General features: G+C 51.4%; 1 protein-coding gene across 1 annotated transcript; it reads right to left on the bottom strand.

Annotated features, from left to right (window-relative positions):
* Positions 1-8,800: 8,800 nt before the first annotated feature.
* On the bottom strand, positions 8,801-11,095 carry LOC136392080 (protein S100-A7-like). Its single transcript, XM_066364081.1, has 3 exons — positions 11,055-11,095; positions 9,924-10,081; positions 8,801-8,989 (listed from the first exon to the last, which is right to left on the bottom strand). The coding sequence occupies exons 2-3, from the start codon at positions 10,062-10,064 to the stop codon at positions 8,801-8,803; spliced, it is 330 nt and encodes a 109-aa protein (XP_066220178.1). The 5' UTR covers positions 10,065-10,081; positions 11,055-11,095.
* Between the last annotated feature and the right edge of the window lie 2,325 nt (positions 11,096-13,420).

Here is a 13,420-nt window from a genome sequence, read left to right as displayed (position 1 = left end):
AACTGAATGGGGGAGCCCCCTCAGACATGGCAGCTGACACAGCCGAGGCTCTGGCTCAGGACCTGGGACTGAAGGCCACATGGGAGCCCCAGGGAGTTGCTCAGGGGCTGAGGGCGGGTCCCCTGCCTCCTCCAGTTCAGTGACAGCTGTGCCCAGAGCCTGCTCTGGCTCTGGAGAGGACACTTCAGCTGACGTCACCTCTTCAGGTGTTTCTTCATCTTCCTCTGGAGCTGATTCTATAGGTCCAAAACAGAACATATCATCACCATGAATGCCTTCTACAGATAGAAAATCTCTACAATCCACAGTGAAGTTCAAGAGTCCAGCTCTAGGAAGTCTTCTAGAAAGGTAGGCTGACTGGTGGAAGAGTGAGCTGAGCTGAATCCTTGCTCCTGGCCAAACCCCAGTCTCTGGAAGATCTTCTCTGGGTGGGCAGGCGCTCCCCTCCCCTCCCCTCTCCTCCCCTCCCCTCTTCTCCCCTTCCCTCCCCTCCCTTCCCTTGTCCTCCCCAACCCTCCTCACTGCCACATAAGCCACCTGAGTCCTCCACACCTTCGGTCTCAGTCACCATCTCGGTCTCATTTGATTCAAGTGTTGAAGGTGTGAAAGGAGACAGTGGGGCTGGTGCCCCAGGTCAGAGCCCAGGAGATTCAGCTCCAGGTAAGCCAACACTGTCAGCAGGGACAAAATCCTGGGAGTTCGACAAAATCATCCAGATGCAGGTGGATCCAGAGGCCCAGGAAGGAAGGAAGAGATGGCCCTGGGGGAGACGTGGGCAGGAGAGTCTGCAGCCTGGCCTCGCTTCCACGCTGCCCGCCCAGAGCATCCCCGTGGGAACCCGGGGACCTGTGCCTCCGGCACTTGCCCACCCAGAAGCCAGTCCTACTGCTTGTCCCCCTTCCATCTGGCAGTCCTGGCAGAGGTATGTCTGTTCACCGAAGAAGGGCTCGCAGAAGTCTTTGTAACAGAGCTTGAACAACAGTGTGACCGGCAGGCCCCTTCTTCAGGGAAGCCTGGCTGCTCTGTCAGTGTCCCCGCCCCTTCCCCACTGGAATGGCAGCTCCATGAGGGCAGGAGGGGCGATGTCTGCTCTGCTCATTGCGCTCAGAGGCACACAGTAGGTGTTCCATGAATATCTGATCAATGAGCACACAAACAGGCCCTGTCTCCAGCCCTGGCTTCTAGAGGCCTGAGTAACAGCTCACACTCCAACTCCTGCCCCTGTGTGCTACTAACTCACTAGCTGCGCTGTGAGGTTCCTCTCCTCCCACTGGCACTCCACTCACAAGGGTGGGAGCACCAGCCAACACCCGCTCTTGAAGTTTTACCAGATTAGTGACCAGGATGCTCCCACACCCCCCGTTCCAGGTCCCAGATCCCAGGATGGGGAGGTGGAGGCAGGGCTGGAATGAGGAAGGGGTGGGTGTGGATGTTCTTAGGGGCTCTGTCCACTCACCTCTGCAGTGCTCTCCCCACCACCCTAACCCACATCCACAGCTCTCACTGTCTCCTTTCCTTTTCACCAGGAGAAGCCCCGGACTTCTGTCCTCTTCCAGAAATCCCGTGAAGGGTGGGATGCAGGTTCCTGCCAGCACCACCAGTTCACAGTCCCATATTCCCCTCAGGGATCTGACCCAAAGCCCACTCATTTTGTACATGGTTCTCAGGTCCACCGTCCCCTCTGTCATACGTGAAGATGCAGCCATACCTGGAGGAGGCCAGGAGGCTGTCACATCGACTGTCCCATGGACACTACCTGCCTGTGAGTCCGGTGTGACTGTCTCCCTCCTGACTAGAAGGAAGTTCTGGATAGCAGGCTTGGTGTCTGCTCTGTGCAATGGATCATGCTCAGCGCCTCCTGACGAGCTTGCACCCGAACCTGGCTGGGATTCCAGTGTCTTTGCTGAATGAATGAGCCCCCCAACCACCCATCTCAGATTATCTGAGTGAGCCTGGGGCAAACTGCTCAGCCCTGGCATTCCAGCTCTGGCTTCACACAGGACAGGGACACCTAAGAGAATCTCTAATCTCCTTTTTTATTTAAAAGTTTTAAATATTGACCAGAGGGAAGGAAAGAACGAACAAGGGAAGGAGATGGAGAGAGAAAGAGAAACACTGGTTTGTTGTTTCCACCTATTGATGCACTCATTCATTGATTGTAGGATGTGCTCTGACCTGGGATTGACCCTGCAACCTTGGCATGTTGAGACAACACTCTAACCCACTGAGCCACCTGGCCAGGGCCACCGATTTCTTTTTGAAAAAACAACATAACCCAAGGCTCAAAGAAAAGTGAAGAACAAGGGAGTGGCTTCATCCCATGCAGAAGGGAAAATGACCTATCAGCACAACAACAGTCCTTCCCCCGGACCTCTCCAGCTGCCAGGCCCCCCACCGAGTTTCCACAGTAATCCCAACAGGCTGATCCTGGGTTCACTCCGCTGTTCAGAGAAGCACACAAACTCACAGAGAGCACTGACCTTATGAAGACACAGCTAGCAGGTGGCCAAAATGACCACTGTGCTGTAGAGAGGCAGGGAGCTCACCTGGCTAATACTCGCTCCACAGCTGTTCGGTGGCAGCAAATGTTCTATATACACAGAGAAAGGAGGGGACAAAGGTGGTGTCCTTGCTCAGGAAGGCTGGCACCAGGTCCTCAACCCGCTTGTCCAGTGGCTGTGCCTGGGTGTTTCGCACCGTGCTGATCTTATTTGTGTTTCTGGTTGATGCTTTTTCTCCCTGGGGTGGGACAGAGGAGGGACATGCAGTCAAAAGCAGTGCCCTGGGCACCAGGTGGCTTGGCACCTTCAGCTCAGATTGAATCCCCAAAGCCTCAGTGACTGGTGGCAAGAGGCGAATCATGAGCGCCCACAGGAGAAAAACGGTTCTTGGCAAGAAAATTAGACTTGGAGGTGGGGAATGATGAGACACACTAGTATCTTAGGTCATCTTTTGTTAGCTGAGGATGGACAGCAACTCCCTGCACGAACAAACCGATCTGTCTGATTTCTGACAATGCATCTTATTCTAAGCTGAGAACACAGAGGCTCTTCCTGGGGTGGGAGGCATCAGGATATTGGGACATGTGAGACGTCCAAACAGCACCACTGACTTGGGAACAGAAGGGGATCAAGGTCAGGTCCCACAGAGGTGAAGAGCTGGATCACCAGGGCAACCAGTCTCCCTCAGGGTAGTTTGTAGAGCCCTGCTGCTCACACCCCAGATATTACTCCAGGGCAGAAGATGGCCGAGCAATAGACACGGTACCGTGAGCCCCGTGTCCTTTGGCAAGGTGTACAAGGACTGTCAGGTCCACACGGACTTTCGAGGATGGGCATTAAGAAAGGAAAATCGGTAGAAAGAAATAAAAGGATCCTCTTCACTGAATGTGAGGCAAAATGACACGTCTCCTTTTGATATTTCTAAAAGTATGCAGAAAGTGGCTTTGCATCTGGACAGTGAGGGGCTGGACAATGAGGGTGCATTGGGAGATCCAGATGTTATTGGATCAGAACTCTAGAAGGAACTCAGGAGAGTAGCAGGTATCTTTGGGAGCCGATACCATCTTGACTTGACATGATTTTCTGGACATTGCGTCCCCTGGACACCAGCACTCCCCGTGAGCCCACACTGCACGCTGCAGATGTGTGGGACACCAGTCCCTCCTGCTGTTGGACGTCCTCCGTGGAGCTCTGTGAAGAAGACGGTGCCCAGCCACCAGGCAGTACACCTCAGAGCCCTGTCTGTCGCTGCTCTGACCCTTGTGACTCTCTCCACTACATTTTGTAGGGACCTCCACCAAGGACAGCAAGCACGTGACAACCTGAGGGCCTAGGATTCTCACTAGGACAAATAAACAAACAAACTCAAATGCCCCTCTCCACCTGCCAGCGCTGTCCTGGGCTGTGATCATGACAGGATCACAGGTTATCCCACTCCCAGCAGCATGTTTCTGCCCAGCAGGTCCTCTCTCCACGTCTCTATGCTCCCACATGAAGAGGAGGTTTACGGGGCCTGCCCAGGGGTGGCTCGCAGAGGTGGCCTGGCCTGCCTTGGCCTGACCAAGGCTGCCTTCTGGTACCTGAGGGGACCTCAGAAGAATGGACATAGATGTCATGGACGAGGGTTGAACCAACATCCTATGAGTTTGGAAAAACGCTCAGTGTGGGATTTGTGGAAGCGAGAGCTCCCAAAAGTGGGAAAACAGCAGAACATTTTAAGTCTCAACAGTCACTAACCAAGGGAGCTGTGTCTGGTGCTGTCGCTAGAATGTGAGTATCGGGTTCCAAGTTCTATAAGGAAGTGACTTCACTTCCTGGGGTCCCCTTCCCTGAGTCCCCTCCTCTAATGACAGATACACAAATAGTCCTTGGGGTTGCTGACTATTCACACCCTTTCTCTGTAGAATACCATTTCTGATCCTGGTGACACTAACACCCTTTTCTACAGCCCCCTAGAAGGCCTGGGGGCATGCAGGGTCCCAGATTTGAGAAGACAGACCTGAGTTCAGATTCAGCTTCTTCTTTCCTCTTCTTGATCCCGGACAAGGCACTGTGGCTGTGGGGGTGTCTCCCTCCTGCCTGCACAGTGGGAATATCCCAGCACGGACCTCTCAGAGATGATCAGGCTCACATGGGATGAGACCTGTAAAGACTGGAGTGTGTCCTGGGGAAGTAGTGCCTCCAACCTCATTTTCTTTCTTTGTCACTTCTTTTGTCTAATCCTCTTAGTATCCTTCCAGTATTTATTACATCTAGGATGTGTGTGTGTGTGTGTGTGTGTGTGTGTGTGTGTGTGTGTGTGTGTATGCACGTGTGCTTATATGCTGCATTTCAGAAGGAAACGATCCCACATAGCAAAAGCTTCCCTTTACATTAGAATTTCTAATTTTCAAACCAACCCAGTGGGACAACAGGTCAGAGCTTTTGGCTATAAGGTCAGAACACTGCTGATTTGCCTGTCATGTACCCAGACCTGTTTCGTCCTCTCTGTGGGCCTCAATTTTCTCATTACCCAAGAATGTGAGATTCAGAGCTGCATAAGTGTAACCTCAGCATAAGGGAACTTGGGGTTCCTCCACCCTGGTTGGGGTACCATGAACCAGCGTGGCTCGTAATTGTGCACATCTTGAGTGGGAACGGTGCAAAATTAGGAAATAAACACAGAGAGAAAAGGAATAGATTGGGAGGCCTCCTGTAAGCTGATGACCTGTAAGAGCAATAGCACCTCCAAATATGCTTTCTTTTATAGGTGGAGAGCAGCAGAGAGCAATGCTATTTGTAAAACAAAAAGGTCTCAGATGCAAAGTCACATTTCTTTTTTTTTTTTTTCCTTTTTTTTTTTTTTTTTTGTATTTTTTCTGAAGCTGGAAACAGGGAGAGACAATCAGACAGACTCCCACATGCGCCTGACCGGGATCCACCCGGCACGCCCACCTGGGGCGAAGCTCTGCCCACCAAGGGGTGATGCTCTGCCCCTCCGGGGGGTCGCTCTGCCATGACCAGAGCCACTCTAGCACCTGGGGCAGAGGCCAAGGAGCCATCCCCAGCGCCCGGGCCATCTTTGCTCCAATGGAGCCTTGGCTGCGGGAGGGGAAGAGAGAGACAGAGAGGAAGAAGGGGGTGGGGGTGGAGAAGAAAATGGGCGCTTCTCCTATGTGGCCTGGCCGGGAATCGAACCCGGGTCCCCCGTACGCCAGCCCGACGCTCTACCGCTGAGCCAACCGGCCAGGGCCAAAGTCACATTTCTGCAGAACACCAAGACACCTCCCAAGAGTGTTATGAGCCAAACATCACATCTCAACCAGCATCTTCACAAAACAAAGGATGAGAAGAAGAGCATGCAAATTGCCTCTAGCAACTTAATCAAGCAAGTGGGGTGGGGGATGGGCAGTAAGGATTCTGTTAGCTTACTGTCAGTCCTCACATCTCTGTCCCCCACAATCTAAACTGCAGGGATTCTGTCAGCTTGCACCCTGTTTCCCACAGTGGAGTGTGGACAGAGTTGCTGTTTAGTGCCCAGCCTGGGCTCCTCTCAGACAAGGACTGGACAAGTGCCACTCGAAGCTGCCACATAAATGCTCTGGCTCTTCCCTGTGCTACCCCATGTCTGTACATGGTCACACTGCACGGCCTAGTCCAGAGTCCTGAGAATGTCTGGGCGCAGCAAGGACCCCAACTTCCAGGACACGGAACTGGGTTCATCCCTGGCTCTGCAGCTGACCATTCTGTGGGTCTGGGCGAAACACGGACAGCTGAGACCCTTCCACTTCTTCTCTCGGTGGCTCCCCATCGCCCGCACCTCCTGTGGACACAGCTCTGTGCGCTGTGGTTGTGTGCTTTCCCCTCAAATGTGGACTGTATTAGTGACTCTATAGAAGATGGCCAAGTGACCGGAGGCCACTACCAAGAGTTGTTAGTAAAAAGTCAGTCAGTGCTGTAACATCCCGGCGAGACAGGCCACGGCAGACACAAAGTGAATTTTATACGTTTTATTGCAGACCTGCACAGGGACTGCAGGCAACCCATGCAAGGGAGCACTGCAGCCCCCCAAACCTGCGCAGGGGATGCAGGTAACCCACACAGGGGAACACTGCAGCCCCCCAAACCTGCACAGGGACTGCAGGCAACCCACGCCTCCAAAGAGACTGGAGCACTGCAGCCAACCAAACCTGCGCAGCCAACAAACTGCGCAGGGACTGCAGCCCCCCAAACCTGCACAGGGACTGCAGCCCCCCCCCAAACATGCACAGGGACTGCAGCCCCCCCCAACCTGCACAGGGACTGCATCTCCGAGCTTCTAAAATGGCTCCTTTTTATAGGGTGGCTGTCTAGGATGAGCAAGCATCATACAGAAGCTGATGTGGCTGTTAGTCATTGGCTAGGGAGGTTGTGCGCAGTTACAGGGGGGGGTATTACTCAGTGGAGAATTTCAAACATAAACTTCTAATAAGGGTCTCTGACTCAATGCAGGATGTTGCTGAACTCTTTGTTCTCAGCGTCACAGGGACCTTGTACACTCTTGGCAGCCCCAGCATGTCAGTACTCCTTGAATCTAACAAGTGCCTAACACGTTCTCGCTCAGACTCACCATTTCTCTGTCTCTGCATTTCAGTGTCTCTCTCATGACCTGCACTCCAGAGACTCAACCTCCGTGTTTGGAGCTGCTCTCTGGAGAAACCCACATGTCAGTCCCTAGCACCAAGGGACTGACACAGACAGAGAGGAACTCCAGGCTTCCTTCAGTCCAAGCTGAATCCACCAAAACCCCTGAGTGAGTGCTGATCCTAAGTGAACGGATCCTGCCTCAGTTGAGGCCACGGCCCCACCCCTGAGAGTCCCTGGTGGAAGGGCTGGGCTCAGCCATGCAGGACTCCTTGTCCAGGAAGCTGTGGGGTAGTAAGTGTGTACTGGTTATGTCACTAAGTGGGACATAATGTGGACACAGTAATAGATCACTAGTACAGTCATCCCCACAGCAGGCCTTGGTCCTGCCCTCTGCACAGACCTCCAGTCACACCGACCTGCTTTCTAGCCTCCTCTCTCTCCATACACCTTCTACCTCCAGGGTTTGCACAGTTCAGTCTTATGCGAAAAGATATCTACCTGCATGGTAAGGAGTGGAGGGAGGACTCATCCACGTAAACAAAAACTCACCCTCTGAGTTTCCTGCAGGTGTGGCAGAGAGGTTTTGGAGACATTTGCATAATTTCTCCCTAAAGAATGTTGGCCTGATTGAGGGGTTAGAGATTGTGAGTAGGAGGTAGGGAGGGACACAGCCGGATGACTGACAGGAGCCTCAGGGAGGGGTGCTACGAAAGCAGCAGAGATGCATTTGGAGGTGGTCCTACATACGGAGGTGAGTGCTGACTGGCCTCGCGGCACCGTGGAGAGACCCCTACCGTGGGGAGAGGCAGTGCTCTGCTCAGGCAGGTCCTGTGTCTTGCATCTTTCTAAATGCTCGGCCCCGACCACCTTGCCTGGCCTCAAAGAGCCTAAGGGTAATGACAGGCTCTTTTCCGTCGGAAATAAAGAGAACTGTCGTGTATGATCCCGGTTTGAGCTCTCCATTCACCCCTTAGTGCCCTGTCCTCCCTTCAACCCTGTCTTCTCACTTGGTGCTCAGATGTTGTCTGGACTCCAGGACCAGCTTGAGCTCCTTATACCTAGAGCACCACATGGGTCTCCCCACATACCCAACTCCTCCCATTTAGCAAACCATTATGAGGATCAGCTCAGCACACAGGATGGCCCACTCTTACTCAGCAGGGACACACACACAGACGCACAGGGACAGGATACACTCCTCAGGCACTGCTGAGCATCCCGTTCACTGTGACAAGTGCCCATGAGCCCCAGTGCCTCCACAGAGTGCTTATATCACGAGTGCCACTTCTCCTATGCCCTCAGGGTCATGCTAAAACTAAGACAGACACGGATGAGTATGGGGTCCTGTGGTGAGACCTCAACTCCTGTTCACTGTACGTCCCTGATCCCCAGAGCTGACCCGTGCTTGAGAAAGAAAAACATGTCTGGGCCAAGAGAGTGCTTTGTACTTCCCACCTCTGGGACCTGGCATGTCGCTGTACAAGGGACAAGGAGTAGATTTGGACAAAAGACCCTTCTAGAGAGGCGGTCAATTAAGCTGAAGAGTAGGAGGAAAGAATGCTCCTGGCACATCCTGGTAAATCCTCCCATAGGAAGTTCATAATTACATTCGCCAAGAACTACCGGTTTTGACAGCATTAAGAGGCAAAGCAAAGCAGGAAATAGGCTATTTTGGACAAAGAAAACAGTTTATTTTATTGGCCCTTTGCTGGGTTGGTCTCAATGTCCTCCTCGGAGCAGGGTTCTCCTCCGTGGCTCTGATTGTGGTAGTCCGTCGCTACGACCCCCAGCAAGGAGAGAAACTCCGAAAAATCAATCTTCCCATCTTTATTCTGGTCTTTTTTCTCGAAGACATGGGACAGGTAGTCTTTGCCCTGTTTGTACTGTGGGAAAGACACAAAACAAGACATGTTCAGTCCCAAAAGTGCTGTGGGCGGAGTAGGAGGGGGAGGAGGAGGCAGAGCAGGGGGAGGAGCTCCTGGGGCCGCACAGGTGCAGCTGGTGTGGGTCAGTGGGTGGTATGTGGGGGTGGCAGGAACCTGGCCTTACCCTGCAGTTCACTGAGGGAAATTTCATAGCCCAAGGGTCAGCGTGCAAGAGAGACCCAGGGGTGGTGAATGGGCTCTGCCCAGGGCCGCACTGATCAATGAGCTGGTGGAGTGGGGGTCTCCGGACTCAGACCCACTCCCTCAGCCACTTACAGGACACGATCTACCCAGTTCTACCCAGAAACGCAAAATAGGCCCACACTGGTCCTTGTCCCTGCCTCCCCCCTCCCCCCCCATCATCTATGTGGCCTCCAGATCCTCCAGGCTCAGTTCCCTCTTCTTGTACACAGTCTCCGTGTCACCGTCTAACTTCTCTTTATTTAATCAGATCAGTACATTCTAAATATCAGATCAAATCAGTCTGGGAATGAGCTTAGTTATTGTAAAGAAAGCTGTTAAATTTTGTCAGTGATGGACTTTCTATCACCTCCTCTTGGCTCTCAGAGAACATAATGGAGGCTCTAGAGGCAGGTCCTGAGCATATGGACTTCAATCTCCTGGATGGACTGTGGCAGTGAGAGGGGACCCCTTCATCACTCTCCTGTTTGACCACCTACTAGCTACCCTTGATATCCATATGTCTTTACACTTAAGCACAAGTATTTTCTCTTAATTCTGATGATGAGCCAGAATATACAGTCCTATCAGGCCTCTTTACAGCAAGAGTATTGAGGATCAGAGCATGGAAGTGACTCTTCCAAGGTCCCATAGCAAAGTGTCCTTAACTATGCCAGCGAATAAGCATTGTGGGGTAGTGACCCCTACTCACACAGCCCTCAAGAAAGTGGGGGAATTTCTCCTTCAGCATCTTCAGCAGGCCCGGCTCGTCAATCGTGTCATCAGGTTGAGTGTATTCGTGGAACAGATCAATCATGCTCATCACGGAATTCTCAGCTTCAGTGTGGCTCATCTTAGCTTTTAAAGAGGCTGCCGGAGAGAAAGACAGGGACCTGTGTTACCCTGCTCCAGGTGCGGGTCCCTAAGTCAGGACATGGGGTGGGGACTGAGGATCCAAGGAAGTGAGGCTCTGGTGGAATCGAAAAAACTGTGTCACCCCAGGAGGTGGGAGGAGATGCTCACTAGGCTGGGGTGAGGGAGAACCCCCACCGACACCTCCGTTCATGCATTTCAGGGTCCACCAGAGACAGAGAACCCAGAAGGCAACTGAGCACGGACCACAGGATTCAGAAGCAGAGAGGTTAGAGGTAACCACACTGAAAAGGACCAAAGTTTTAATATTGGAACATGATCCCAACACAGCATTTTAGAAGACTCCAGTTTGGAAGAAAGAATCTTGCTGTTTTGTCACTATATGGAACCACCCAAGGCCTTCTATCATCTTAGCCAATGCCAGAGTTGAATACATTTCACAAAAGTTTATCAGTCATTCCCTCATTTGGGAAGAAGGTCCAAAAACTTGGGGCGATTGTTCACTGAGTCATGTAGGAGCAGGACTTCTCACCAGGGTAAGGTAGGTGGCTCTCCCAGCCTAGGGCTTAACATAACCTTCAAGATTTTGACAGAAAAACATCCATTCTACCCCCAAAATAAGGTACACAGTAGGTCTTCACCAAACCCAGGGCCTAACAGTCAAGTGAGTCCAGAGAGTAAAAAGAATATGAGGAGAAAAAGAGTTGTGTCCTAAGCCCCCACCAGAGATATTTCCACAAGAGTTGTCACAGAGGAGCCAAAAGAGCAATGGGGAGCATCCTGTCCTGTCATCTTGTTGTAGATGAAAACCTAAGGCCCTCAGCGGGATGAAGTCACACAGCCGGCTGGAGGCAGAGCTGAGATGGACCCGGATCCTGCATCCTCTGTCATCACTGCCTTCTCTGTTGACATGGACAGCAGAACAGGCTGGGCCTCAGCACCCTCCTGGCCAAAAGGGGTGCACACTTACCAGAGTTGACGAGGTGTCACTGGGGAGAAGGACGAGAATGCTGTGCATCTGAGCAAAGGCTGGTCCCTTTATAAGACTAAGTCTGGATCCTCCCAGGACTAGGAACCATGGGGCCATGTTTGCTGTGTGTAATGTGGACCATTGCCTAACTCAGGTGGGTGGGCCACACCTAGAAGATGTGATCAGTATTTCCTGGTTAAATCCCAGACAACTCTTATGACACCCCATCTAGAGCCTTCCTCTGTCTCTAACTTAATCTCGGACTGGGAATCGGGGGTAGCCGTGGGAGATGTCATAATAGGACATGTGATTTGGTATAGAACACTGTGTTTCTGTTCTTGCCAGATAGCTCACTTGGTTATAGCATGGGCCCGCTATGCAAGGTTGTGCGTTTGATATTCTGTTGGGATGCAGAAAAGAATGAATCAGTGAATGCAAAGATGGGTGAAGCAGCAGATGGATGTTTCCCTATCATTCTCTCTCTCTCTCTCTCTCTCTCTCTCTCTCTCTCTCCCTCCCTCACTCACTCACTCCCCCCTTCATCTCTCTCTAAAAATCAATTTTTAATATAATTGGGTTTCTGGACACAGGGCAGATGGGACTCTGAAAGGCAGCATGGTCTGTGTGTACTCATCACCCGGTCCTTCCACAGTCTGTTATGACATCTAACAAAAACTCTCTCCAGTGGTCAATGAGCTCTTAAGTGTGTCTAACATCACCATACCTGCCATACTGACATTCCTTCTAAACCTTCATAACCTTATTAGATGGCACTTTTACACTCACGTTGAAGAGAGAAAATTGAGCGGTTAAGAGACTAAGCCAACACCCAAAATGTCCGGGGCCAGTGGACACCAAAGTCAGTGTATGATCGTGAAAAGCCTGTTTCAAAAACCTCATTCCTAACCTCATTAATAGATGTCACCACTAAAGGTCCATTCAGGATGTATTCCTCTAAAAACTCAAAGTCCAAAGAAGAGAGGCAGGGACACCTCACTGCCACCTTCACTTTGGGTCCTCATTGGATGCCCAGGAAAAAAACTGTCACCACGACAGACATTGAGGGAACACTGGGAGAGGGTTGTGGGAACAGCATGTCCCTGCTGGGAGGGGACACAAAAGAACCATGAGTCCTGAGTTTAGATCCACACTATGAATTTCTCTCTGGGGTCCCAAAGACTGCTTGGGCTGACCGAAGGTCAAACTGTTTAGTTTCAGGGGTGTTGACCTCCAACAAATGAGCAAGCAGAGATTTGGCAGTGTTGCCTCCCCACCCATGATGATCACTTCCTTTGACATTTCCAATGATGTTCCTCCTTCTTCTATGCAAAACAGTCAGTGGCCATGCCCTGGGGTCTGCTGTGTACCAATCTGCTGTGGAGAGGCTGGTCCAGGTGCGGGAAACAGAACCTTTGAGGTCAGGATGAGGCCTGGGGACTTCAGGACACTCTCTGCTGACCCACTGAGGAATTCTGTTCCTGTTCTCTGCTCCCTTTAGCACGTCTCCCATGGAGTGAAGAGGGAGTGGTCAGGCATTGGGCACCCTGGGGTCAGGCCCACCGCTGAGCCTCCATCAGGGCTTCCAATGCTCTGCGCCTCTACTCTGCAGCCCAGCTTTCCAATTCCCAGTAATGTCCGCATTTCACCAGCACCAGACCGCTCTGGTTCACTCATTTTATTAATTCTCACCCACACTAAAAGCCTCCTGGGAAGGATACGTGGAAACCTGGAGTGGGGGTTGCCTTCGGGCAGGGAAACTGTGACTTCATGCTTACTTGAGCTCTGACGTAGCTTTTGAAATTTGAACATGTCAAAGTACTTAAAAGTACTTTTTAATTTTTACATTTAAGTTTTCCATTGTTCGGTCTCGGCCTATTTCAGAGCCTGACCTATTTATATTCCTCAGCTTCTGGAATCTCGACATCATCGATCTGTTACAAGGCCCTCTCTTACTTGATTTCTCACTAATTTTTCTTTAATCTCCATTATCATTCAGTTTCCAAGAAAAATAAGCAATAGCTGTTTTCCATTTATTTTTATTCACTCTCACAATGTAAATAATTTTTTTGTCTGTGTTCTGTCTATGTACTTCATGTGATATAGATCATACACAAAAGAACAAAGAACCACAACGTGCAGTCCGATGAATTGTCTCCAACCCCGTGAGCCTCTGGGGACCAGTGAATCAACATGGCCGGCACCCTGGTGAGCCTCTGGGGACCAGTGAATCAACATGGCCGGCACCCCTCCAGGCACTGCCCCCTCTACTCTGTGGAACCACCTTCTGAACTTTTATGATAAGGCTGTCTTTATTTTTTTATTTTGCCACCTAAACATACATTCTGAACACTGCCGTTTTCAAATTT

Source organism: Saccopteryx leptura, chromosome 2 (assembly GCF_036850995.1).
Source record: "Saccopteryx leptura isolate mSacLep1 chromosome 2, mSacLep1_pri_phased_curated, whole genome shotgun sequence".
Lineage (NCBI taxonomy): Eukaryota > Metazoa > Chordata > Mammalia > Chiroptera > Emballonuridae > Saccopteryx > Saccopteryx leptura.
This window is presented reverse-complemented; position numbering and strand designations above follow the sequence as displayed.